This window comes from Brachyistius frenatus, unplaced genomic scaffold (genome assembly GCF_029030835.1).
Source record: "Brachyistius frenatus isolate BFR_SWC_R1_liver_20210118 unplaced genomic scaffold, ASM2903083v1 Contig_7, whole genome shotgun sequence".
Classification (NCBI taxonomy): Eukaryota; Metazoa; Chordata; class Actinopteri; family Embiotocidae; genus Brachyistius; species Brachyistius frenatus.
This window is the reverse complement of record NW_027210606.1, coordinates 1541796-1569514: the sequence shown is the minus strand read 5'-3', so window position 1 is coordinate 1569514 and position 27719 is coordinate 1541796. Positions and strand designations below refer to the sequence as shown.

Below are 27719 nucleotides of genomic sequence, written 5' to 3'. Positions count from 1 at the left end.
CGCTAGTTTTTCACCCTGGTGAGAAAGAGAGAGGAGAGAAGGGAGGAGAGGACAGTAGCCAAGAAAACTCCAAAGAACAAAGACACAGCAGTCGTCTATCAAAACTGGGAGATAAATGGGGGGCTCAAGTTTCAGGGACAAATTGATGATCCATCTGACACCAAGTGAATCCACAGAGGTACTGAAGAGCTGCAGATAAACACCGTGGAGGATTCGGATAACAGAAAGGATCTGTAGCTCAATGCTTTGATCAAAGACTAAATGAATGTTGACTGAATGAATTGCAGCTGCTGAGTCAATCTTACTTTGCACAATCAAGGCAAGAAGTTACAAACTTTTGAGTGCTACTCAAGACACCCGGCTCATGGAGAAAGGACTGTGGATTTTTTGTTCCTGCCATGCTGAAATGGATCTATATATCTCTAATCCTCAAAGGGAAACTCTCTGATGATGTCAGCAACTGAATCAAGCACATTTCGGCATTGCAGGAGTTTGCTATCCAGGACTTTGAACACAGTTTGTCCAGCTGAAAGGCGCCATTCCTCCCCGCTGCTCCTAAATGACCCATGTCCGATCTACTTCAGCCCTCAGCCCAACAGAGAAATCCCTGTAACTGAGAACATCTCTCATGTTGGAGGTGTCTTGATGCCTTAAATCTTTACTGGAGGCTTTCATGCTTTGTCAATTTCAGAGAAGTATGGGATCATGAGTGTGTAGAAAACCTTACATTTGGGAATGCACACTGTCAGTTACAGGCAGCTGTGTAGTCACTGATGCACCCAGCCATGTCAGTGGTCTATGTCCATTTGCTCTGTGGATTAATGCAGTTGTTGTTGTCCTGTGCACTTGTACCTCCTGCCCTTTTATGTTTTTTCTTGGATTTAGCTCCAAACAGTTTCTATAAAATCTCATAAACTGACAAGCAATGTTTTCTTTTGATCTCTATTGTCTGGGATATATAATCGAAAATGCTCATTTGACCATCTTTACAGTCCGCTGCTATCATCAATCTGTACTTCAACTGACACTGTGAGATGTTTGTACAGACTTTAAACCTTTTATGTTTTCAGAAGTCCATCGCCAAAGAGCTGTGTGTAAATTGTCTCTTCAACGTTCAGGCCTGACCTCTGATCTCTGATCTGCGAACCCTACCATGAACTGCAGTCTTAATGCCACCGTCACCCCCCAGCTGGGAAATGTCCTGAGCCCAGGGGCTGGAGATGGAGGGTCCCAAGGGAGTGGTAGTGGAGCTGGAGGCAGTGGAGTGCTGTGGGTGACGTCCCTGCTCGGTGCCACATTGATGATCATGTGTGCCTTGGGTGTGGCAGGGAACACGTACACACTCATCATTACACGCTCGGCCGCCTTGCGCCGGACTGGTTCCATGTACGTCTACATCTTGAATTTGGCTCTTGCTGACCTGTTGTACCTCTCCACCATCCCCTTTGTTGTCTGCACCTACTTTGCCCATGATTGGCTGTTCGGTGAGGCCGGCTGTCGCATCCTGCTGAGTCTCGACCTCCTCACCATGCACGCTAGCGTCTTCATTTTAGTTGCCATGAGCCTGGAACGTTACCGTGCTGTGGCTAGACCCTTCGGTGCGCACAGATCCTCGTCCCGCAACCGACGGCTTGTAGCAGGGGTTGTTTGGGGGTTAGCTTTCATTCTGACGCTTCCCATGATGGTGATGATCCGACTCAGGGAGGGTAAACCCACTGTGGCTGGTTTGGTGAAGAGAATCTGCTTCCCCACCTGGACCCCCGAGGCCTTCAAGACTTATATCACCGTGCTGTTTTTCACAAGTGTCTTAGTCCCTGGATTGGTAATCGTTGGGTTGTATGCAGGGCTAGCCAGACGCTACTGGGCAGTGCAGGCGAGCTTAGGCGGTAGCAGCCGCTCGGCCCGGAGGAGAGGACTCAAACAAAAAGTCGTATCGATGATCTTCAGCATTGTAGTAGCTTATTGGGCTTGTTTCTTACCTTTTTGGGGATGGCAGCTTGCCAAACTGTTCTCTCCAGAGTCCCTCAGAGCTTTGTCTCCAGCTGCTCATAATTATGTCAATTTCTTTGTCACGTGTCTCACCTACGGGAATAGTTGTATCAACCCATTTCTTTACACTCTTCTGACTCGGAATTACAAAGATTACTTAGCCCAGAAAGGTCATTCTGTGGGGTCAAGCAGAGCTGATCCTGCGTCAGTTGTGACGACCCCACTGCATGACCTTTAGTGGATGAGTATAAACAGTCACTCCATAGAACGGTCTTGACTCATCAGCCTGAGAGGTCATTTTGGCTCGACATTGCAAATCATTTCAAGCTGGTTCCGCTAAAACTTAAGTTTCCCTGCTGCCTTATAAATGTGAGTCAGCTGAACTTATGTCGAAAGGTTTGTTGAAACTTTTATGTGTTTGTAAATATACAACCAGCTGAGGTAAGTAAATTCAGCTTAAGAAAACATGTTCAATAAACGTAAGATATTGAGCTGCATTAAGTTGCACTTATGTTACGCTTTTCTTTTACATTTCCCAGTTTGAATAATGAGCTCTTCTTCTGACATGAACTACAACTATGGTCACTTTGTACCAGAGCACATGTGAGGCAACATGTGCGGCTTCTTCCACTTACTTTCTTAAATGAAAAGTGTCGGGAGAAGAGGGACCAGAATAAATAAATAGAACACAATTCAGCATGTATTAATGACACACAGCAAGTTTATGTCAGTCAAATTTTCTTTAAACAAGAGATTAAATTCTCAAAAAATGCTTGCTGGGAGTTCTACTGATGAGTTGTTTGTATTATTTTAGAAACTAAATTTGATATTTTTAGAATAATATCAGAATTTCATTCATTGAACTCATCGTATCAAGTCAAAAGGCTTCAAACCATAAGAGCTCATACTGTATTTATTAGCTTTCAAATGGTCTGAAAATTAAAACTAGAACATTTACATTGATTTAACTTTAAATTAAACAAAATTTACATTGATGTAAAGTTAATGACAAATGTGTGATTGATTGAACTAAATTCCTGTATTATGTTTTATAGTGTAGTAATTTTTGACAAAACTGTAATATTTGTGAGACGTATATGATTTGTAGAAGCATTTTCTTCAATCTGTGTGAAGGCTGCAAAATGAGTTGGTGTGATGTTACATATTTCCTGCTCTGTTAAGGACTGAGAGAAATTCAGCATAGCATGTGGATGTTTGCTTACAATAAAGTTTGGTTTGTATTATTTGTATTATAATTTGACTCATGTGCCAACAACTAATTCTGCCTTTTCAGTTTAAATGCAAGCAATTTTTCAACTTAAAAAAGGTGTTGATTAAGCACTGAAAAGGTTACAAAATGGGAAACACAAAAGTTCTAAAAACTATTTATAGAAAGACATACAGATTTGAAGAATTTCTCTGAGCCGTTGCTGTATACTGTAAAATGCAAAAGACAATGGAATGAAATGTAAAGACTGCTTCAATTTTTCTATTACCGTACTCTTCGCTTCACACCTCACGCACATACATACAGGATATTTGGTCTCTTTCCAGGGAATGTGGTGGGATCGTGTGACATTCCTCGGCCTCAGCACATGGATCTTTGAGTCCTCCTGCAAATTGTTTTTGAGAGAGTGTGCATCATCTCACCGCTGCTGTATTCTGTCCCTCCTTTTATATTAACCTATTTTCTCTTTCATGATAGTCCATTCAATGTATTGACCATATTAACACTGAAGGCTTTAATATACATTCCTTATTTACAGCTCAATTCCAAACTTTTTCAACATATTTCATTGCGGACAATTTCTACAACTGGCTGGATCCTCTCTGAACACTTACACTTAAGGTGTCTTCTGATCTGAATCAATCCTCATGTGAAATACAGTTTTCTTGTATTGATATAAGTGTGGCTTGTTTTAAATTTCGAATACATCATTTCTGTTAGGCTACATGAGTATTGTGTAGACTTAAGAACATACATCACTTCTCAGTTAAACCTTGTTAAATCACACTACCAATATACATGATGTGTTGTGTTGCATCTGTGTCAGAGTGTAAAACAATGAAGAGACAGAGACAACACTCATCTGTTTTCAGCTTTTATTAACAAACCCAGTGACTGATGTCCAGCATGCACCGTTAGATGTGCTGTGGCTCCATCTTTAGGCCATTTACTCTCATTACAACATCAGCAATCCGCATTTGTTCCCATCTCCAGTGCTATTTTTCATTACAGGAAAATATGAACAATCAGACCTGGGCTCAGGTATGTAAAACATGCTATTTCAGCAACAAGCAAAAGGGAGGACAGATCAAGGGTGAAGAAGAGGTCGACCTCTACTTGATCTTGATGCCGACGATCCTTGCGTCACCGCTGACGTCGAAGTACTTGTACTTGATATCTCCCAGGCGGTTGGGGAAGTTCATCATGCTGCCATCAGAAAGTTTGATGTAAAACTGCTCGTTGTTGAAGTTGAGGTAAAACTGAGATGTGTGTAAATCAAAGAGAAAAAGAGAGGGAAAACAATTTATCTTCAGTTAATGCCTAACTGTTGCACAACAAAAAGATATAAGGAACATGAGTAAAAAGGGTGACTGAACAGAGCGTAGTCCTCCAAGAACATTAGAGTGGGGGTATCTCGCTCCATCAGTTTTATGAGCCTATAAACCCCGTCATGATTGTCTGTTGACCTAGCAGTGTTACAGCCCAGTTACCAAGCACACTTGTAAAGTCCTTATGGTGACATTATGAAATTTGAGCTCAGACCACATGACTACACTAAATACAGTACTTTTGAGAATGGTTCACAACCAACATTCTCCTCAAATACAGCTCAGCAGGTCGGTGTGTTAACTGTAATCAAGGCAGTTTTGAGCCTTCGTTGTCTAAACAGTATTAAAATCATAAGAATTCATCTCAATACTTAAAAATCTTTGTCCCTGCTGGGAGATATTTGCCAGTTGTAGGTGCTGCAGAATATGATGTAAATAAATATATAAGGTAAAATAGTCAAAGTAATGTGGCAGCACATACTGTGTTGCTACAGTTAACTTGATTGTCTAACTTTTTGGGGGGAAATACTGAGATGTGGCGATTGCGTGTGCCATCATTCACGCTGCTGTAAAACTGGCATTATTGTGCTGTTTTTGTATTTGATAAAATAAGTGTTTTAGCATTTGCCGTTATATTGCACTTGCGCTATATGTGCAAAAGCTCTCTCTTCTTACGCTCTTCAGAAAGAACCTTTAGATGCAGAACTGATGACTATATTTCAGACTAAAGGATTTTGAGACCTCCACACTGCACCAACACACCTTGCATTCCTCCCCACGTACGAAGGGGAAGACCCCGTCCCGCTGCTCGTCACCCCAGCATCCCCCGGACAGGGAGTTGCAGACGATGGTGTTGTTGTCTCCTTCAAAGTCAAAGCGAGGGTTGAAGTGTATCGCAATGTTTTCAGCGTCGTGACCGATGTTGATGGCAAAGCTGCAAAGGAGGCACAAACACAGGGATCAGAAGAGTGCAATGAAAAGTTAAGCACTACCACCTCTTGATTAAACAGAAATGATACACATCTAGGAAACATCTTTAGTTTGAATCTCTGACGAGGAGGACCTACGAGCAGCAGTCATCCTTGGGCTTGATGCGGATCTTGAACTCCTGCCCCTCCTTGAATGTCATGTTCTTGACTTTCTGTAAAGGGAAACGACAAAGAGAATGATGAACTGAGGGTTAGATGGGGCTTCTTAATGGAATAAAAAAAAAAGTTGCATTACTTTAATTCATGGTCTTATTTACACATAATAAAACTGACTTTGAGGTGGAAACAAATGAACGTCCTTATTTTCATAGAAAATCTGTAATGCTAATGTTTTTTTTAATTTTATATTAGTGCATCTAAAGTTTGGATCATTGCACCAGTCTGAAAATAGAGATGAGGTTTTTGAAAGATGCGGGAATAAACATGAACTATTGACTGTCATGTTCCCCCTTTCACAATAAAAAAACAAAAACAATTTTGTTTGGGAAATATTGATAATAGTACCATATCAATTTTATTCAGATGATATTTCAGTTCAGAAAATATCGACAGGGGTGTTTTGGAGCCAGATTTGTACAATGAAACCCTGTGATGTGAGAATTGATGATCAACACTGTTCTTATCGTCTCTGTTGATGATCAACCAGGGTGAGCAGAGGAGCCAAGGCTGTAAAAGTACTGAAACAGGAAGTCAGTGTATTTGTTCACTGACATGTGGTCCTCCTATAGAGACAGTAAAACCATAAATAGACATCCACACAGAGACCTTCTGTTACAGAAGATCTGTACACTATAGATACCACTACCACGCCTATCACAAAATGTGGATATACGCCCATAAAACTATTACAGGAAAAAAGTAGAAAACCAGGTAAAACACCCAAAATTGATTTCAAATATTTCCTCTTCAGAAACTCTTCCTGCATTGATTTTCTACAAAGTCTGTGAACTTGAATTATTTAAGAGCGGTGTTCAAAGTCCCAGAACATTACCCGTCTTTTGTTCCGAGGACACTGTCTGATTGATAAACCTTATAACACATGCACATCACGCACAAGGGAAAGGGATTCTGGGCTTTTTACTGTGAAGTGACCAAGTTATAAACTTAGCGATTCTTTTTTTCAAGAAGTGTTACTTGTTGAAAATTAGAACAAAGTTCTTGCGTTAGAAACATGGACCATCTATTTTTCTCACTACTTGTCGTTAGTTTTGGTCTACACATACACACCTTTATCAAATCACATGGATATGATAATATTAAAGGGATTTGTATTCCTTGATTAAAAGCATATAGGTATATGAATTACAACATCTGATGAGTCATTGTTTCTTGCTCTGCATATAATCATACCACTTCGACCTTCCTAATATTCAACCTGTACATTTTAAAATGGTTGAAGATGTTTTTGAATAGTTTTTGTGATCAGAAACGTCAACCTCCAGACAGTAAGAAAGGCTGCATGTCCCCAAAGAGATGATTTACTCATTTAAAATGTGGTACATTCAATATTTAAGTTTTAAAATAGAATGTATATTAGCGGACCATAACCAAGATACCAAATGGATATGGTTGAGAATGAAACAACTTCCTATGGCTGAAGCTTTCACACCACTTACCATCTTGGCTGTCTTTGGTGGGTTGTTCCTGGAGTGACAAAGCTCTGCAGGCAGGTGAGGGACTTTATATAACACTGGTGACGTCAGGGGCAGGAAGCGACCAACAAGGACAGGGCTAAAAAAAAATAACCAATCACACTCAGTAACTTGGTTACTTATGACAACGTTGTTAATGTTCTGCAGGTTACTGAGGGCCTGATTTACTAAGACCTCAAATAAAGGGTACAAACATCGGGACGGTGGATGAGATCCTGTAACAAACACCGATCAGCAGGTCCAGATGTTTCTGTGATGAGCTGGTGAATTAGTTTCATTCAGTGTCTCACGAGTGCTCGTGAACCTTATGAAGCTTCCTGTGAATTATTCGGGACACATTCAGGACCTGTGACAGCTCACCTTGAATAACAGGACTGGGCAGGATATCCAAGCAGCGAGACGCTGGAACGACCCAGAGGCAGGACAATGCTGAGTCGTAAGACGTTTTTTAATTGCTGGTATTTCGTGGCTCCTCCTTGTTATCGGCTGTAAATCATCATTCAGTTCATTCAATAACTCAGAAATGTCATTTCTGGAGCGACTATAATGTCTTAATAATGTCTGCGTCTGTCATCTCCAAAAATGTTTCCATGGATGTAAAACCTCGTTCTCTACGTATTCTTTGGTTTCTCTGCGTCTTCTTCTCACCACAATAAGAGCATCCGTCTCTCCTGATGTACATCTGACTCATACGTTCCTTTCAGTTGTACTAAAATACACACAATCACTTCTCCTATTTCTACTTTCATGTTTAGTAAATATCATTGCGGGTGCTAAATTGTTCTATTTGCATTTCCCCTCACAGTATTTTGCACCTTCAAGTAGAAACGCCCAATATTACATATGCATGAGGGCAAACATGCAAAATGGACAACGTGTGTTAAATTGCACATTTGAAAGACGCAATCCTCACTGCACGTTGTTAGTAGATCTGTTTGGATATTTTTTTTTGCGGGTGGTGTGGAGTTTGCACGTAGTAAATCAGGCCCTGAGAGTTTTGTACTTTTTTTTATTATAATGAAATCGATATCTACTGATCTCTATACATGTTTTTGTGAGATGTATTTATACTTATCTGGGTGAATCCACGGCTATGTTGATGTAGCTCTATTATGTTGACAACAGAGTCTTAAGAGAGATGAGGCAGCTATTCATTACTGTTTTTCTCATTTTCTACTATAACGTTGAGCGAGTCCAGGAGCAAATATACTGTGCAGCTTGTGAGAAGAATAAATACAAATATGGAGAAAAAAACTATACAAATACAGTATGTTTATATAAATGCAGTGATGCAGGAATATAGAATAATGTTTGTGATTCACATATCATGTATGTACATGTAGAACTTGTGGCCATTATGTGCAAATAAGTCAAAGGCATTCAAAACAATTCAATTTAAATATTGTTTCTGTCATAGATGCAACACAAGCTACCGTCAAGATAAGTATGTTGCCATTTGGTAAATGGTCTAGACTTAGAGAATGAATGGTGCTGCATCCCTTTATAGGTAGGAAAGTAGTTTACAGTTTGCCTCTCATTGAATTCACCCATTCACACACATATTTAAACCCCACTGGCTGCAGAGCTGCCATAAGGTGCTGGCCTGCCACTGCGGACAACTTGGCGTCTTGCCCAAGGACACTTTGGCATGTGGACAGAAGGAGCCTGGGATCCAACTGCCAACTCTCTCTACTGTCTGATTTATCCCTGGTCTACTATCTAGATCAGTAGATTTTATTTATAGACTTATTTTACTGACTGCGGGCTACAAACACTTACATTGCACTAAAAACTGCTTCTGGCATTTCAGCATTTCCACAACTTCAGAATACTTCACATGAAACTTGTAGTTTTTTTTTTTTTTAAAGACTTCCTGTTGGCAGACAATAATTGGAAAATGGTTTACTTTTTTTTTACGTCCATAATGTGCAGTTTCATTTTCGGGTTAATTATCATTGTTATGTCCCACACGTGTGAGTTGGTGTTTGTGTCTGAAAGTAGGTCAGGGTCTTCGGGTTTCACCCGAACAACACTGATGTGTGTAGTACTTCATTGACGGGGGCGGGGGCGTGGCTTCTTACAGGACAGCCAATCCCCTACCTCCATTCGGTTGTGGGCGTGGCTTACAGGCGGCGTCCAGAAACCAACCAGAATAAACAACTCAGTTAGCTTGTCAGCTAGCTAGCAACTTCTGGTATGCCTTTTTGTTTTGTTTTTTTTCTTCTTCATAAGAAGTTTAATTATTTAATTCAACTCCACTAACCATTTAAATATACAAACGTTTGAAATTGTACTTGACATGTTAACGGATATGGCAATGCATTAAATGCCGTTCTTCCATTTCAAGTGTTTCAGGTTAGCATGAGCTAGCTTGGCTCTAAACACAACCGATCTTTACGTCTTGTCTTTTTGAAATATTCCTCCTCCCAGAAATGGCGTCGTTACCGGCGACAGAAGCGACGACGTGCCCGGCAGCAGAGCCCGTAGTGCCCGCTTGTATGTTCGCACCGGACCGGGGATGTGGCGAGGATCCGTCCGGCCGAGAGGGCTTCGAAGACGGCGAGGCTGCGAACGGAGAGTCCGCGGATTATTTAGATTTAAGCAGCAAGGTGGGCCTCGTTGGACACGGGGACGGGACGTCAGGGGACGGGACGTTAGGGGACGTGTGCGCTTTGCTGCGTTAACCGGACGGTGACCCGACAGCAAGCTTCGTGGTGCGTGAGAGTTTCACGCAGCGTATTTTGTGCAAACGACTAGAAAGTGACACGCGTCTTGCGTTTGCAGCTGCATCCAGCTGGCAGGTTACCAGACAGGACCTCCAGCATTACTCTGACTTTGCTCGTTGTCATCGGGGACATGATCAGCCGAAGGCGTCGGACTAAAATCAGCAGTACAAATGTTCATTGACTCAGTAACCTTTTAAAACGTGGATTACTCGTTGTGACTTTTAGACACTTACAACCCCGCGGTGTCTGCTGTCTTTGACCTTTCCACCACCGTCTGTCCCTGATGTCTCTTCACCTGTCTTCGCCTTTCAGCTGGCCCTTGTGAGTCCCACCGGGGAGCAGTATGATTCATTACTACGACATTTGAGGGAGCGGATAGATGAGGGCTGCGGAGAGACGATCTACGTGGTCGGGTTGGGTTCAGGTAAGAGCAGATAACTGTGGAACAACTCAAAAGATGAACTCCAGCCATCAAAAACAGAAAATCCGAAATATCAACCACTTTATATGTGACCAAAACGCAATGTTTTAGACATTTTAAAAAGAAACACGAGCTACTTTTTTTTTTTTTTTTTTTTTACAATAATAATAATGAAAAATCAAACTTGCATGGACCTTTGATCTCAACTCTACACTTTAGTCTTTTGACAAATCGAAGAATTTGAAAAATCTCCTGTCCGCAACCTGAAAAATGTGTCTGATTGAATCGTGGGTTTGGTGAAGTTGGTGAACACATCCCACACATGGCACCGAAGACGAAATGCTGTCGCAGAGTAAAGCGAAATATCTGCTGCCGTGGTGTGGAAAGCCAGTTCTTATTTTCTACTTTATTGCATCTGGCTGCTGGAAAATATCGTCCGTACCCCTTCACTAACCAAAACTAGTATAACATTTACACAGCTATGGTCAAAGACTGGGGCAGATATCATTTCTTATACGTATAATTTGTTTGGGAAAGTGTTTTTTTTTTAGTTTTTTTAGTACATCCAAGTAAAAGTGAAGCCACTATAGTGTCGGAGCAGAGCCGTGACTCCTGTCAGCTGCTTCCATTTGTTTTCATCCATTCACCGTCTGCTGCTCCACGCAGCGCAAACACCACAGCCTTTGTTGGCAACCAGTTATTTTTTTGCGTGTTACAGCAACATGTCCGACCCATGTGGCCTTCTGGGAGGTGTGTGTGTGTGTGTGTGTGTGTGTGTGTGTGTGTGTGTGTGTGTGTGTGTGTGTGTGTGTGTGTGTGTGTGTGTGTGTGTGTGTGTGTGTGTGAGACGAGCAGCTGAGTCGCCCACTGACCCGACTGGCGCTTTCCGTTCCTCAGTCTCGTACAACTAGACTTCGTGACAAGTCAGATGGAGGGTTTTTGTGGTGTTTCTAATGAACCACTGAAAAAAAAAGATACCCACAGTGTGTTGTGTGGTTTCTTTATGAATTCATAGTTATCTAAAGCTATTTCTTCATGTGTTCTGAAAAGATTTGACCATCCTGCTCTTCTCAGACTTTGTCTGAAGCTAACTGTTCTGCGTTATTATGGTCGCAGTAATTCCCCTCTCACACCTGTCTTTCCCATAAACCACCTGTTTTTCTTTCTGTCTCTTTCTTCTCCAGAGTAGGGCTTCCAGTGTGGTAGTTTTCCTCCCAGTCACCACCCTGTTATATTGTATGTTAGCAGCATTCCTGTATTGGACATTGATCAGTGAAGTTAGTTCCATTTCCAGGGTCGTTACTTCAGCTCTGACATGCTGGGAACATACGTTTATTGTACTGAAATGCTCGTTTGGTAAAAGCACACATTAAATAGAAGATATGTGCCGTTACATTCGTTTGTCTCTGTCCTGGACCAGATTAACTTGGTCCTTCCTTGCTTTCCTGGGTGTAGATGGGGGTGACTATGGTCTGGATGAGAAGGACATGGAGGCGTCGGTTGCCACGGTGCAGTCGCTGTGCGAACAGATTGAGGCTGATCTAATCCTGCTGAGAGAAAGGACAGACGCTGGTGGAAATATTCGGGACTACCTCATCCGTCGACGCGTTGGCGAGCAGGATTTCCTGGAAGTCAGGTAAAAATATTAACCTTCCTCATCTGCTAATGTTTAAGCGTCCATGAGCACGAGGCTTAAAGGGTCGAGCTCTCCTCAAACGCCATGTTGGAACCTGAATGTGTTTGTAGCTGTTGTTATGTCTGTCTGGGTCAGACGGCTATAAAAATGGCTGGTCGTCCATCTGACAAGCACTTCGAAAAAAGTACATGAGCAGCTTTAAAGTTTTTATTTTTCTAAGTGCCTTTGTGATAACAGGTTGTTCCCAACGGCAGATATCTTTGACATTGCTCTGGAAGTGCTGGGTACCAGGTTTTGATTCCAAATTACTTCAGTACTATTTAGTATCAAAACATGCCTGTTCATTTGGTGGCACATTTCGATACCCACGTCCCACGCCCAGACCAACACAGCTCTGTTCTGTAACTCATAGCTTTTCCCACAGTAGTAAATCTCAGCAGTGTCAGCCTCTACTCAGGTCGTACATCTCATTTTAGAAGGCCCGATTTCGGTCTTTCCAAACTAGTTTTATGCCCACATACCCGTCGGAGAGGCGTGCGCCGCAGTGATTTCAGGCTTCTCGGTGTGCAAGCTGGCGACCATCTACTGATAGTATACGAGGTGTTCAGGGGAATGCTGTAACTTGTAACATCCGCCAATAACTTGCATGTGAGGTGTTTCTGTTGATTGCAGCTACAAAAAAAAGCCACCTGGGTTACAGTCTGCCTTCTAAACTGTATGAAGACTAAAGATTCCTACCATGAATGTACTGTAAATTTGTTTTGGTTAAAATGCGTTTCTTTTAGGTTTTGGTATAAAAAGAACATCATTCAGGAACAGATACCAAAGTCAAGGTTTCACCACCAGGATCAGACGTTTTTGTAACGATACGCAGCCCTTTTCTCAGCTGTTTTCAGTTTGTTCTGATGTCGACTGGATTGAAAGCATGAATGAATCCAGTCTGGACGGTTTGTTTCAGCTGCTCTTTGCTGCAGGAGTTTTGTTGCTCTGCCTTCCACTTTAAAATACTCTAAAGGTGCTCTGTTGAAGTCAAGTCAGGAGACACGCTTGTCCAGGTGAAGATGTTTTACTTTTTGCCTGCTTTAAAAACTCTTGCGTGCTTGTTGGAGGATGTTTAAAAACATGTTGGACAACTTCCTCTCCTGCCGAGCTCTGACGCTCCAAATATTCTGCACCAAATAGTTTTGCATGTCCATGATCACTGTGTGGCTGACATGTGGACATGAAACTGTAGCAGTGATGAAATGACACGTAACCGATGGTTACATATATTCCCTTCAAGGCATGTTAAAGCAGATAATCCAAATATCTCTATAATGGTGGAAAAATTGAAAAGCAAAAGAAGGACCTGTTTGTGACAGCGACAGATTGTGATTTATTACAGCACAGACTCTGGTTGGAGCTGACTCTGCTGCTGGCGATATTTATTTCATTTGAACACATCTTTTCCATCTGAGTGTGTGTGCGTGGTATTTGGATGTTGTTTATGTTAGATTGGATTTAGAGAGTTGAAAGTTATTTCTTCCCGAATGCTATTTACTTTGTTCTTCATTTATACCGGGGCAGGTTGCGCTGAGGATATATGTGTATTTACAGCAACACCCTGTTCCAGTCAATAAACAAGGTGGAGGCTCAATTAAAGGTTCACAGGCAGGAGAGGGTTTGTCTTGTATTTATGATTAATATCTGCGTACGGTCCTCGGTACTGGAACCTGAACTTCTCCCTCTTCACGCTTCGCTGCCTCCAGAGTGGCCGTCGTCGGGAACGTGGACGCCGGGAAGAGCACCCTGCTGGGAGTGTTGACCCACGGAGAGCTGGACAACGGCAGAGGCTTCGCTCGCCAGAAGCTCTTCAGACACAAACACGAGATGGAGAGTGGCAGGACGAGCAGTGTGGGCAATGATATCCTGGGCTTTGACCAGGAAGGACAGGTGAGCATCTGGCTTTTCAGAATGGGCAGAGCAAGGGCAGAATTAAGAAAAGGAACATTGCTTACAAATATCCTTTTGAAGATCACGGCCATTTGACGGCATGCATTTCTCTTGCTGAAATGTCCCCTCGGTTTATTTTTTAGGATAGATAAATTGGAATTAGTCGCATAATATGTTTAAATACACGTTTTTTTTGTGTTTTTTTTTTTTTTATGACTCTAACTTGGTTTTCATTTCTCTCAGATATTCTGGCAGTGAGATTCTCCTCTCTCATTTCTTTAGGTGGTGAACAAACCCGACAGCCACGGCGGAGGTCTAGACTGGACCAAGATCTGCGAGAAGTCCTCGAAGGTCATCACCTTTATTGACCTGGCTGGCCACGAGAAGTACCTCAAGACGACCGTCTTTGGCATGACGGGACACCTGCCCGACTTCTGCATGCTGATGGTGAGAGGACAGGAAAGTGTGTGTGTGGATGTGTTGCTGTCAACATTTCCCGTTTTAACTCCCAGCGCTCCTCGTCTCTCCTCTCAGGTCGGCAGTAACGCCGGCATCGTCGGCATGACCAAAGAGCATCTGGGTCTGGCACTGGCCCTGAACGTACCCGTGTTTGTTGTGGTTACTAAGATAGACATGTGTCCAGCCAACATCCTGCAAGGTAAACACCCGGACTTCTTCTGTAAAACTGAATTAACCAGCTGGACATGTTTAGTAACTTGGCTCCACAAGTTATTGTTGAAGTTCACACGGTTATCAGTGAAAATAACATCTCGCGTTAGAAGTTCAGCATAATTAACATCCCCACAACAATAATGACACAACAACACAGCCGCACCACGCACAGCACTTTGTTGTTAAGGACTGTTTGTAGACATGAATTCTTTCTATATGCTGCTTGGCTCCACTTTAATGATGTTAAAGTGGAGGTTATGAAACTCAGCACTTAAAAAAAAAAAAGCCTCTCTGGGGGAAATAAATTATACCACCTAAACTACTGGAAGGGTTTTAATGGGAAGCAAAAGGAGAAAAAGTTGAGTTTGCATAAACAGCAAACCAATGAAACACCAACTAGAAAATGCAAAAATGGGTGATTTAAGAAAACGGGGAGTCTCTTTCCTATAATTTGATGAAATGTTTTAAAAACACGGGATGGGAGGTTTAGAAATAAAGGACTTCTCTCTCTCTAAAAAAAAAAAGGGCAGTTTATTTCTCCGGCTTCCTCTTACAATATGCAGTTCTTAAGTTCAAGTCATTACGCAGCTCGCACGTCCTTTATTTTCAGTCTGTTCCAGTGTTCGGTTTGTTTTGGTTGTAAAAAAAAAAAAAAAAAAAAGCTCTCATGTCGTGTGTTTTTTTGGTTTTGTTTTTTGGGTTCGTCTGTGTTTACCTGCAGAAACACTCAAATTATTACAAAGGTTATTAAAGTCACCAGGCTGCAGGAAAATCCCAGTGCTGGTGCAGAACAAGGATGATGTCATCGTCACAGCCTCCAACTTCAGCTCTGAGAGGTAAGACCAAAGAAGAGGAGACTGAAAATGAAAGTGACAAAGAATCTGATAAGAATATATCATGTTCTCTTAAAGAACTTGTGTGAATTTGGCTGAACAAGTTGGAAAAACAGGAATATACAAATAAAAAAATGCTCTCAAATTTAACCAAAAAGTCGCCTGTCTTTTGGTTTAGTTCATGTCGATCTATCAGACCTAATAATTCAAGTTTTTTTTTTGCCAAAAAGACCAGCCTCTACATAGTCTGTCTTTAGATTTCAACGTTGCAGGATGACTGTGTTCTCTGCTGATCATTTGTTCAGATCCTCTGGAAGATTTAATCTTTTCTACCCATATTCACCACAATATGAGGTGCGATTCAGAAGTTCAGAGACTGTCCGTGTGAAGCCGCTGCACCACACAACTACACGGAGGGAGCAGAGGGAAGCAACATCCTTCTGAGTAGTTCAGGTTCTGCTGCTTGATCAACATCAGCGTCTGAGTTACATACATTTCATTCACCACTGGTACGTGCACATTTTACAATTTTACCAAAGACTCAAGAAATCAGCAGACGGAAACCCTCGAAATGCTTCTGAAAGCCGGCGGTAACAAATCAAAGAGCCTCGTGGTGTGTTCTGACAGAATGTGATCTGCTCAACTTTCAGGTCCGTGTTGAAATCGCTGAATGCGCACGTATCACTGGTCGCGAGCATGTGTGTACCACGGGTGCTGAATGTGAGGACATGCTTCCACCTGCTCCGCATCACAGGAACACGACAGGAACACGACAAGAACACGACAGGAACACGACAGGAACACAACAGGAACACGACAAGAACACGACAGGAACACGACAAGAACACGACAGGAACACAACAGGAACACGACAACACGACAGGAACACAACAAGAACACAACAGGAACACGACAACACGACAGGAACACAACAAGAACACAACAGGAACACGACAGGAACACGACAGGAACACGACGGGAACACGACAGGAACACAACAAGAACACAACAAGAACACGACAGGAACACAACAGGAACACGACGGGAACATGACAGGAACACAACAAGAACACAACAGGAACACGACAGGAACACAACAAGAACACGACAGGAACACAACAGGAACACGACGGGAACACAACAGGAACACAACAAGAACACGACAGGAACACAACAGGAACACAACAAGAACACGACAGGAACACAACAGGAACACGACAAGAACACGACAGGAACACGACAAGAACACGACAGGAACACGACAAGAACACAACAAGAACACGACAGGAACACAACAAGAACACGACAGGAACACAACAAGAACACAACAGGAACCGTCTCAGGACCTCCCGGTCGCGCCTCATATTCCAGACATTCAATTCAATTCAATTCAATTTTATTTATTTTGCGCCAAATCACAACAGAGATTATTTAATGGCACTTAACACATTAAAGTCCTTACGGTGGAACTTTACAATATTATACAGAGAAACCCAACAATTCAACAATTCCCACATAAGCTAGGAGGGAAAAAGTCCTCTCTGCACATCAGTGCACCAACTTCATCCGTGCCGGCCGGCTCAGAAGCTGCTGTTCCTCACGCTGATGTCATCTTTCTCACCTGCTGTCCTCTACAGCGTATCACATCACCATGTCAGTTTAATGGAAAAAGCAGCCCGTATTCGACGATATTAAAGATCGACCCTTTTGGGATTTTGAATATCGTATATCTTGACACTATCAAACCGTCTCAGTCGGATTTGTATTTTAGACTAATAAGAAAGATGCTTCTCGGCTACATCTACATTTCCCCTCCTGCGTCCAGCGTTAAGTCTCTGTAAATATTCATGTGCTGGTTTAACAATCCCTTTAGGGAATCTGCCATCCCACCCACTGGGAGCGCAGATGTTTTTTTTGTCTAAATAGCAGCATCCCTGATGCTAATACAGCTTAGACGTGTTGCTGAAGCCCATCTGAGCAAAACAGTAGTTTGGCGTGAAGCAGTTGACTTGTTCCCTCTCTCCAGGATGTGTCCAATCTTCCAGATCTCAAATGTGACCGGAGAGAACATGGACCTGCTGAAGATGTTCTTGAACCTCCTCTCGTCCCGGACCACCTTCAGCAATGACGAGCCGGCAGAGTTTCAGATAGACGACACGTACTCGGTACCGGTAAGAGAAGTGGAAGGCGCGCTCAGCCGAACACCCCGAGATCTTTCATCTTTCTCCTTTAGCATTTTCACACATGACAGCAGGAACCAACGGGGGCAAACTGGACCAAAGGACATGTTCCGGGTCCAGATGTTAACGTCGAGGAGAGACGATAGCAGTTTGAGTCCCTCATGTTGCGTGTTAATGCAAATGTCCGTGTGAAAATGTGAAAGGCTGAAGTGAGCGCGTGTCAGAGATCTGTGTTTATAAGTGTGCGTGCGGATGTAATGAAATAACACCAAGCTGTCGCCGCTTCAAACAACAGCAGAATATAAAAACAAGGACATTCTGGACGTTTCCTCAACACATAGTACTCAAACCAGGCAGAGTTCACACAGTCCTACTTTCTGGATACGAAAAGAAGAGCGTGGATGTTGTGGGGGAATTCATGATCGGGTGTGAACTTCTACGTAGCTTCAACTATTTACATTTGCACTGCGGAAGACATAATAGTGTAGAAAAGTTGACTGTGAAGACGACTGTTAAAGTCGGACGAAGACGGTCTCTGCAGACAACCAGAGCCCCGAACATGACGTCCTGCTGATCCTCTCTCGGCAGGGTGTGGGCACGGTCGTTTCAGGCACTACATTACGCGGAGTGATACGACTCAACGACACGCTGCTCTTAGGCCCGGACCCGCTCGGCATCTTCATCACCATCGCCGTCAAGTCCATCCACCGCAAGAGGATGCCGGTCAAAGAGGTCCGCGGTGGACAGACGGCGTCCTTCGCCCTCAAAAAGGTCTGTAGGGAAACCGTTTGAAAAACTACTGAAAAGGATAATTATTCAGAAACGTTTGGATGCAGTACGCATATGAATTAGTTCCCTAACTTTATAATCAGTTTTACAATGCATCCAAATCCCCACGAGTGGGAGAAGGTAGTGTTCTGGCTCTAACTCTGTTTTGTCTTCACCACATCCTGAGCTTCATTTCTTTACCTGCCACTTACTGTCCACCGTCTCAGATCAAACGCTCATCCATAAGGAAAGGAATGGTGATGGTGTCCCCGAAGCTGATGCCACATGCCACCTGGGAATTTGAGGCTGAGATTTTGGTGCTGCACCACCCGACCACGATATCCCCAAGATACCAGGCCATGGGTTAGTGAAGACAGTCACATGTGTCTTTATTTGGAGCGGTTACACGTGACTTTCCAAACACGATCTGGTCACCTTTCACTCGCCCGCTAACGTAACTGGCTCGGTGTTTCTTTGTTTCATTAGTGCATTGCGGCAGCATCAGGCAGACGGCCACAATCCTGACGATGAACAAAGACTGCCTGAGGACGGGGGACAAGGCCTGCGTCCACTTTCGCTTCATCAAGACCCCCGAGTACCTGCACTGCGACCAGAAGCTGGTGTTCAGGGAAGGACGTACCAAAGCTGTAGGCTCCATCTCCAAGGTACCGAGGCTTCGGTTGAAAGTGAAAACCCGCCGGCGCGGTTGAGCGTCATGTTGATGCGGGTGGAACCGACGTTGGCCGTGTTTGTGATTCCAGCTTCTCCAGTCGGTGAACACGCAGGCAGCGAAGGCCCAGCAGTCCAAGGCTCAGGCCGGTAAGAAGACTTACGCCGCAGCGGCCGGCGAGGAGGCCGGACCGACAGCGCGGCCGTCCAGTCCGACCGCAGCGCAGCTACCGGTGAGTGAAACGCTGCTCGGGGAACTCTCACTATTAGTCATTTTGAAGGAAAACAAACCAAACCTGATGAAGTTCTCCACTTTCTGGCGCAAAGGTTTTTACGGAGAGTCCGACAGATGCTGTCTTTCTGCGGCTGAGGCCGATACCGACGTTAGGGAGTACAACAACAACAAAAACATCCAATATCAATGCATTGTCCCATATTTTTGAAGTATAATGTGTATATACAGTACATACAACACACATCTTCTGCAATGAGGCCTCCAAATGTGGGTTTGTTTTTTTTCCCAACGCTTTTGGCACTTGAGATAATATATGTTTTACTTTATTGTCCCCACTGACATCATCGCACTGAAACGGTAAACCCGAATGGGAATTGAATCATTATAAATGACAATAGAAAACAGTTTCTAATTTACCACAAGCATCTTGTTTACATTATGTTCTGCACACAAAAAAAACAAAAACGTTTCCATATCAACCAACACGCACACCAATACCGCTGATATCCACCGATATATCGGTCACGCTCTAGTTTCATGTGTCCAATATTATACGTAACTTTAATACGACTACTGGAAAAAAATATATCTGAAAAGACATATTATTGAAAGTGATGCACTTTTGCTGCACTTAAGGTCCTTTTTAATAAAAACCCTCGTTGAACTGTGTTTGAAGTGAACGTAGAAGTCGCTTCTTTGTCTTCCCGCTTTCGGCTGTCTTTTGTTCTGCCAGTTAAATTCTGTCTTTGTCTCCTTTTCCTCCCCGTTGTGTTCCATCCGTTAATCCTGCACTTGACAACACGATTTGTTCCAAACTACCTTTCATTTGCCTTCATGTCCGCATCAACCCGCATCGTTCGCCCTCCTCGCTGCTTCCTCTGCTTCTGTTAACCCTTCACTTCCCCGCTGTCGTCTCGTGTCCTCCCTCCCTGTCGCCTCGTCTCGTGTCCTCCCTCCCTGTCATGCTGCGTCAGACAGCGGCAGAGGAGGAGGAGGAGGAGGCGTCTCCGTGCAAAGACGGCGGCAAAGAAAACAAGGTAACGACGTTTCTGCAGACGGTGAGAGTCACGACGGCGTCTCCTCCAGCCTGGATGTTGTTTTGTTGTTTTGTTGTTCTGTTGTTTTGCGAGCATGCAGCACGCTCCCGCTTTCTATTCCTGAAGTCACAGCGTCGCACCTGGAAGCTGCAATCACAGCTTGACTGCTGGTCACTGAGCAGCTTCTTCTAACCAAGCAAGTGGTTCATTGCTGCGTGCTGAACTGGACCTCAGTGGGTTTTTGGAATCAGAAAGGGTTTAACATTTAAAGCAAACACAATAACAGTTTGTTTATTTCTGATTGTACTGTAAATATTTACAATATGAATTTAAAGTCCTTCTATTTAGAACGCATTTTGGACTCTTCCTCAGTGAATGGACTAATTTAACAAGTTAACGTGTTGATTTGAAAAAAAAAAAAAAAAAGATGAATTCATTATTATAATTGTAGGAATTAATAATAAATAGTTTTGGGGTTTTAACCACCTGCACTAAATATACTCGGTGTAAAACATCAACTCTCCCCGTTTTCATTTCCTTCCTTCCCCTCTGAGACACTCGGACCTCGTCTTAACCCTTTCAGTCGAAGGCACGGATGAGGAACCCGTCCCCCTTCCTCAGAAATGCACCACACGTCTGAACCGCTGCGGACCGAAGTCCTCACTTTAATTGCGCCCCGATTTCATGGCTCACCGCGGTGTCGGTGTCTTGTCTGCAGCTCAAGTCGGGAGGCGGGGGACGCCGGAGAGGAGGTCAGAGACATCGAGGGAAAGGCCTGAGCGCTGCAGCCATCTCCGCAGCGGTGCCGGCAGGAGCAGCAGGCACCGCCTGAAAGCAACTTTACGTTTCTCGTCAGAACACGTCGTCTCTTTACAGGGAGCCGAAGTGACCGTATGACCCTCCGCTGGTCGCCTACGAAGACTGACCCCCCCCCCCCTTTCATAGAAAATGATTAGAAATCAAGAGAGAGTGAATTATTTTCCCCAAGAAACCAGTTTAATGTTTTTGGTGTAATTACTTGCAGGCTGCTGAAGATGATTCTGAAGTTTTATTTGGTTTGAGGTTTACTACGTTAACAATTTGTCAGTTCTATTATATTCAGCTTTCTATTTTGATCCAAACGTTTGGGGGTGTTTACCTTGTTTGTAGTTGATCAGAACATCCAGCAGAGGGATCGGTCACCCCCCCCCACCCCCCCATCCCCGCTGTCTCCAACCACAGCAGTTTTTTTTTTTTTGTGTCCGTTTCTCAACTTCTTTTTCCTCATCCTCCATCACGTGTCCTCGTCCTCCTCCACCTGACTGCTGTGAACGCACCTTTCAGATGGCGCCGGGGTCGGAGTCCGCCGCGGTCACATCTGTCACACGATGAGGGAGATCATTTGTTAAAAAGGAGCTTCTTGTTTTTGAAAATGGCAGTTGAATTTAAATTTGCATTTGAGATGTATTGAACTGAAAGGGAACTGATACCAAACTCAAGGGCTGTAAGTCTCCCCACGAAAGCGTGGGTGAGATGTAGCTGGTGTGTTCGTTGACGCTCCCGCTGTTTTGGCTGGCAGCTACAGTTGTTCGACCTGCTGGGGATCTGTTTTGTACCGTAGAGATGTTGAAGATGTAATTATGTGGCCATTTAACAGAAATGTTTTTCTCTTGCCCTGAAATTGTAGCCACTCGTGCATCACGTGGTAAAGCGGGTACACGAAGGACAAAACGGTCGGAGCACATGTGGCCTCGCAACTGAAAGGTCATTTTATCGATTTTATACTGAAGCCTTTTTTCTAAGAGCCCGTGTTGCAGTTTTACCAGATGGAGTTCATGCAGCCAGCAAACAAAAGGACTGAATTGTCCCTTCTGGTTTTTTTGTTTTTTTTCCTCTCGTGTCAAATTGGCTTTTGGTCATGTTTTAACATGGTCCTGTTTTATCGTTTGCTGGGGGGAATAAGCCAAGAAGAGAGAAGCACATTTCTTTAATAATCCAAAAGCTGATTAAGTGTCGTGCACAAAAAAAACAAAAAAACAAGCAACTTCATGCTAAAGCTCACTGGGTGTTTGTTATAAGCCAAGTAAGAACATATTTCAATCACTGATTTTGTAGCACATTTTTTTTGTTTGTGCTCCAAATGAATGAGCAAGTAGCTGCAAAATAAATGTCAACGTTTTAGTGCTCAAAGCCAACGTCAGACACAGGAAGTCAATTTCTTTCATTTGACCAGAGATGGAATATTTTCTTTGGTACATACTGTACCAGAAATACATACAGATACTTCGATATCATTCAGTTTTGATACTGCAGCATTTAAACTGAGATAGAAACTGTGTGCCATTTTTGTTATCGTACAAGTCAATAATAAAAGTCATCTCGCGTCTGATAAGCTGCATAAACCACTGACCACATCAAGCGGCAGTAAAGTGAGCAACAGGAAACTTGAGTGTTTTGTTTGTTTTTATGAAGCCGTTTGTCGGTTCTCTCCCAGTGCGAGTTTTATATTGGGAATGTGACTTATGATGTTTGAAGTTGTCACAGTTTAAAGGGCTTTTTTTCTTCTTCAGGGCACCAGTCTCCCCATAACACTTGATTCAATGTCCGTCAGTCTCAGCTGAGAGTCTTTGGGCTCTTGAATTACTGATTTTAAAAGGATCATAAACATACTAAACTGCCAGAATATTAAATTTCTCCCGATTTTCTCCTTTGACTTTACCGATCGTGCACGGATCTATTTTTGAAGAGACACGTTTTGTTTGTATGTATGTACAAAAATGCAAGTTGTGCAGAATAACTAAGGTCAAAAAAAGATGTCATTTAAATTAAGTGGTGCCAGTTTTGGTTGTAAATCCTTTTAAATAAAGATGTTATAGAAGTTTGGCTTTTTTTTCCTTTTCTTTCTTTGGTTCTGTTTGTATTTTGTATTTTTATTTTGTTTATTTAAAATCAATTAACTGATGCTGCAAAACAACTAATTCAAAATAGCACCAAGATAAATGAGGTTAAAAACAGCTCTTTTGTGTGAAATGTATGACCATCTTTTATATTATGTAATTACAGAATATTTATAGGCCATCAACATCAAATTATACGTATTTCACGTTATCTTCACATAATCGACATGTCACCCTCTCACAATATCACTGCTTGTTTACATCACTTCAGAACACAGAATCAACCAAAGGATTAGAGATCAGCATGAATATTCATGCAGTTGAAAAAATGCGCTTCTGGTTCGAGGATATCGTTCTTCTTTTATATCCATGCAAATATTAATAACTGCATATATCAGTCTTTTAACAGTGTGAAATTACTAAGTAATGTGAAGGTATGGAAACAAATCACTGAATTATTACCACCTCAGCAGTTCAATTAATGCGGCTTTGAAAACAATGCACCTTGTTCTCCATAGTTCAAAAAGATTTTCATATGAAAACAGAATATCTCAAATATTTGATCTGTTAAATAAAGTTGAAGTGATTGTGCAGAAACGCGCCTTCCAACATTAAACAAATCCTTTTACGTTCTTCATTTGCGAAGTACAAAGAATGAATCCCGATTATTGGATTTCATCAACACATGATAAACATTTCTGAAAGCCCAGTATTCATATTAAATGATGTTTTGACCCAAAACGTGGTCCTTCAGGGGGCATCGGGCTTCAGTTACAGGGTGGGATCCATGCGAGTTTGTTGAACTGGATATAAAGTCTATTATGTTTGGAGTCTGACGAAGGAAAGAAATCGCAAAATGGGTACATTGTTAATAAGAAAACAGTCTTGACTCTTGACTCTTAACACAAGTTGATAAGAAAAGTGGGAAGAAAGCAAAAAGACATACAAGGGAATTGTGAGTACTGCACCTTAACTGGTAATCAGGTTTCAGTAATGTAGTCAGAATCTGAGTCTGCCTAAATAAACTGAAGTTAGTTCAGACTGTATATCATCTTTTAATAAAAACATCATTTGATATGATATTTTTCAATGGAAAAAGAAAGTGCTCTCTTGGCTTCAGAAGGTATCTTTAACAGAAATAACACATTGTATGTGTTTTGCTAGTTTTGAACCGCTCCTCCAAAAATTCCTCTGGTTCGAAGATGTTTGAGGTTTTTACGGCATCCACTGCCTGTTTCAAATCCACCAACAACAATTCAATGGAGTTTAAATGTGAACTTTTTGTTCTCGACTTGGCCATTCCGAATTTCTATTTCTTCATTTTAATCTTTTTAAATCCCCTAAAAGACTCATATCCACAACTTTTTTCCCCTATTGGCCTTGGAGAGCTTTTTAGATTTTGGTATGATGACATCATGCACCTCACACCTCAGTGTCAAGGAGAAGACCAGATCCTCGATGTCTGAGGTTTAAATAAGACGGTTCCACCTGTCTCTTTCAGGGGTTTCTAATTATCGGCACACAACCTGGAACCCCCGGTTGTAATTTCCTGGAGTTGTTGTGATAAATGTCGGGCTTTACTGATCTGTTTTTTTTTCAATTTTAAATGGACTACAAAATGTCAATTTGATCTGTTGTCTGTTTGAGGTTGTCATTTTTCTCTTTAGACTCTGTTTTAAAGAATGTGGGCTTCTTCATTTATATTGAAAAAGTCAACAAATGTCATGTAAAACACTTTTTTTTCACGACTATATATCAGTTTGTACAAAATCCCTTTGACATCCAAATACATCATCTTGAAGAAGATACACAGATTTATTCCTTACAGCTAACTTTACCGAAAGTGATCTGTTATCCAAGTTGTACGTCACCTTAAAGCATAGCGGTTGGGTGGATAATCACTAACAGGAAGTTGTGGAGTCAGATTTGAAATTCCTTGAACGAACATACTATTTTTTTTTTTTTTTTTTTTAATCTTTGGGATCCCTTTACATATGCCTGAAATTGATATTGTCTGGACTTTCAATGTGTTCAATAGTTCAGAAAGAGTCAGCCTTTCAGTATTGATTATTTCCCAACGCCCCGGGGCTTAAAGCACTATTCTGTAACAACAGATTGTTTTTGTTGCAATTCAATCAAAGTCTCATTCCGTGAACCTGTTAACTCATTTTCACAGGTGGAGTTCACCCAGATGGTATAAAAATGGAAATGGCAAAAGGTCTTTGAAGCGGATCCCGGGGTCAGTGACTGACTTGATGAATGTGAGCGGAGGCATTTCAAGGTTGCCCTCTCAAAGCTTATGAAGGAATTAAAAACAGCTCCTGGCACCATGTTTATTCCCAATCTCCCGTTGCGTATTCATCCGTCTCCTCCGATAGAATCAAACTCCAATAACAGTGTATCAACCTGTCCCCCCCCCCCCCGATTTTACTGGCTTACACACCATGCAGTGTGAGAGCCTCATCACCAAGTCTGAGGGACTGAATGAGCCATGTCATTGGCAAATATGCAGAACCATTGTTGTCATCTCAAGCATGACACGAAAAGACAAAATCATTTCTTTACAGGAGTTTCTCAAAGGGAAAAGATGGATTCAGCGGGATGCTGCTCAATCTGCAACACACATTTTGTCAAACTCAGACTGAGCAGTCAGCAACTTCAGTGTCCAGATTTGAATCTATAATTCCCTGTTTTACATTTCATTTTATACATTTAATGCTCTTATTTACTGAGTGATGAACAATGAGTACAATGAAAGAGCAACGCTGAGTCAACTGTAACAAATATTACAAGAAAAGCGATAGCAAAGAGAAGCTGTGAGTCCTTATACTCTGACAATAGCAGTATAATTGCAGACTATTTTCCTCCAGGGGAAAATATGAGATGGATTCATGCCTATAGAATTTTTTTTCCCCCTGTTCTTCACATTATTGATCATTTATGTGAATCATAATTGTTCTTTGTCACAATTTCAAAAGCATTTAAATTACTATCATGAAATGTAGCCCAATTTTAATCTGGAGCTCTATCGATCAATCAATCAGTCAAAATGTATTTGTATAGCACATTTTAAAACAAAACAAAGGTTGCCCAAAGTGCTGCACATAAACAAACAGTCATACATTCTAACAGACTGGATCAATACAAATAAGTAATATCAAAATCAAGACAAACTAACACAAATCACACAAAAGTGCCAAGGTAAGATCAAAGTGATAGGCCAGTGAAAATAAATAGGTTTTTAAAGGGCTTTTAAACTTCGGTAAGGTGGATGACAACCTAATGTAAAGAGGAAGGTTGTTCCAGAGCTTAGGGGCGGCAACAGAGAAGGACCGGTCGGCCCGGGTCGACATTTTTGTTCTAGGAACAACTAACATTGTTGTTCGAGAAACCTGAGTGAGCGAGGTGGGGTGTAGCTCTGCAGCAGGTCGGACAGATAGGCAGGGGAGGATCCATTTAGACACTTAAAAACAAACATTAAAAATAAAAAAGTAATTCTGTACTGGACAGGTAGCCAATGAATGGATTTTAAGATCCATGAAATGTGTTCACGCCTGCGTGTACCATTAAGAAGCCTCGCTGCAGAGTTCTGCACCAACTGAAGGCATGATAAAAGATTTTTGCCGATTCCAGCATACAAAGAATTACAATAGTCTAACCTGGAGGAGATAAATGCATGAATAACTTTCTCTTATAATAACTTTCTTCTTTCGCGGAGAGAAAGGATTTGACCTTAGCTAAAGCTCTTAGCTGAAAGAACCCGACTTTGATAACGGACTTAACTTGGATATCCAGTGTAAACATGAGTCCGAAATCACACCCAGATTATTCACATGGAAATTACAGTGGGTTGCCAAAGGGCCAAGACACAATGAGGGGCTGTCCGCTTTAGCAGCTGAAGGGCGAGAGGGCTTGAGCAGCAAGATCTCTGTTTTACCTTCGTTGAGGCACAGAAAATTTAGCGAAAGACAGGTTTTGACACCGGCCAGGCAGTTCATTGATGCATTTATAGTGGCAGTGCCAGATTTGAGGGGAAGGTATATTTGAATGTCTTCAGCATAGAGGTGATAAGAAATGTTATGTTTTTGGAAATTGGATCCAAGAGGAAGCATGTAGAGTGAGAACAGAAGTGGACCCAAGATGGACCCCTGCAGTACCCCACAGGTCAGGGGGGGCTGTTGAGAGGAGCAGTTGCCCATGTTGACAGAAACTGATCAGTTATTCAGGTAGGACTTAAAGCATTGTAGGGCAGTACCTCGGAGTGCTCAAGGCAGGAGATTAGAATTTCATGGTGTCAAAAGCAGCAGCGAGATCGAGTAAAAGCAAAATGGCAGGATCACTAGCATCAGCAATGAGTAAAAGGCCATTCAAAAATGTTTAAAAGGGCAGATTCAGTGCTAAAACCAGATTGAAAAACATCACAGATGCCATTAAAACTGATAAAAGACTGAAGCTGTTGAAATACAACTTTCTCAAAGATCTTGGACAGAAAAGGCAAGGTGGATATTGGTCTGTAATTTGATGGGTCAGAGGGCTCCTGATTAGGTT

General features: G+C 42.3%; 3 protein-coding genes across 5 annotated transcripts; 2 read left to right on the top strand and 1 right to left on the bottom strand.

Moving 5' to 3' along the window:
• Positions 1-1153: 1153 nt before the first annotated feature.
• Positions 1154-2227, top strand: uts2r4 (urotensin-2 receptor 4). Its single transcript, XM_069689390.1, has one exon. It carries the CDS (start codon positions 1154-1156, stop codon positions 2225-2227), a length of 1074 nt encoding a protein of 357 aa, XP_069545491.1.
• Positions 2228-4078: 1851 nt separating this feature from the next.
• lgals2b (lectin, galactoside-binding, soluble, 2b) lies at positions 4079-7168 on the bottom strand. Its single transcript, XM_069689533.1, has 4 exons — positions 7151-7168; positions 5613-5686; positions 5308-5479; positions 4079-4476 (listed from the first exon to the last, which is right to left on the bottom strand). The coding sequence occupies exons 1-4, from the start codon at positions 7151-7153 to the stop codon at positions 4330-4332; spliced, it is 396 nt and encodes a 131-aa protein (XP_069545634.1). The 5' UTR covers positions 7154-7168; the 3' UTR covers positions 4079-4329.
• Positions 7169-9297: 2129 nt separating this feature from the next.
• Positions 9298-23157, top strand: gtpbp1l (GTP binding protein 1, like). 3 transcript variants are annotated; one of them, XM_069689513.1, is made up of 15 exons: positions 9298-9380; positions 9617-9795; positions 10225-10336; positions 11789-11969; positions 13718-13901; positions 14184-14348; positions 14436-14559; positions 15295-15409; positions 17433-17577; positions 18175-18357; positions 18582-18717; positions 18841-19019; positions 19116-19256; positions 20233-20295; positions 21014-23157. In XM_069689513.1, the coding sequence occupies exons 2-15, from the start codon at positions 9619-9621 to the stop codon at positions 21125-21127; spliced, it is 2019 nt and encodes a 672-aa protein (XP_069545614.1). In that variant the 5' UTR covers positions 9298-9380; positions 9617-9618; the 3' UTR covers positions 21128-23157. The 3 variants fall into 3 exon arrangements, with proteins under 3 accessions (XP_069545614.1, XP_069545613.1, XP_069545615.1); XM_069689512.1 differs by having other exon boundaries at positions 20233-20316; XM_069689514.1 differs by lacking the exon at positions 20233-20295.
• The last annotated feature ends 4562 nt before the right edge of the window (positions 23158-27719 follow it).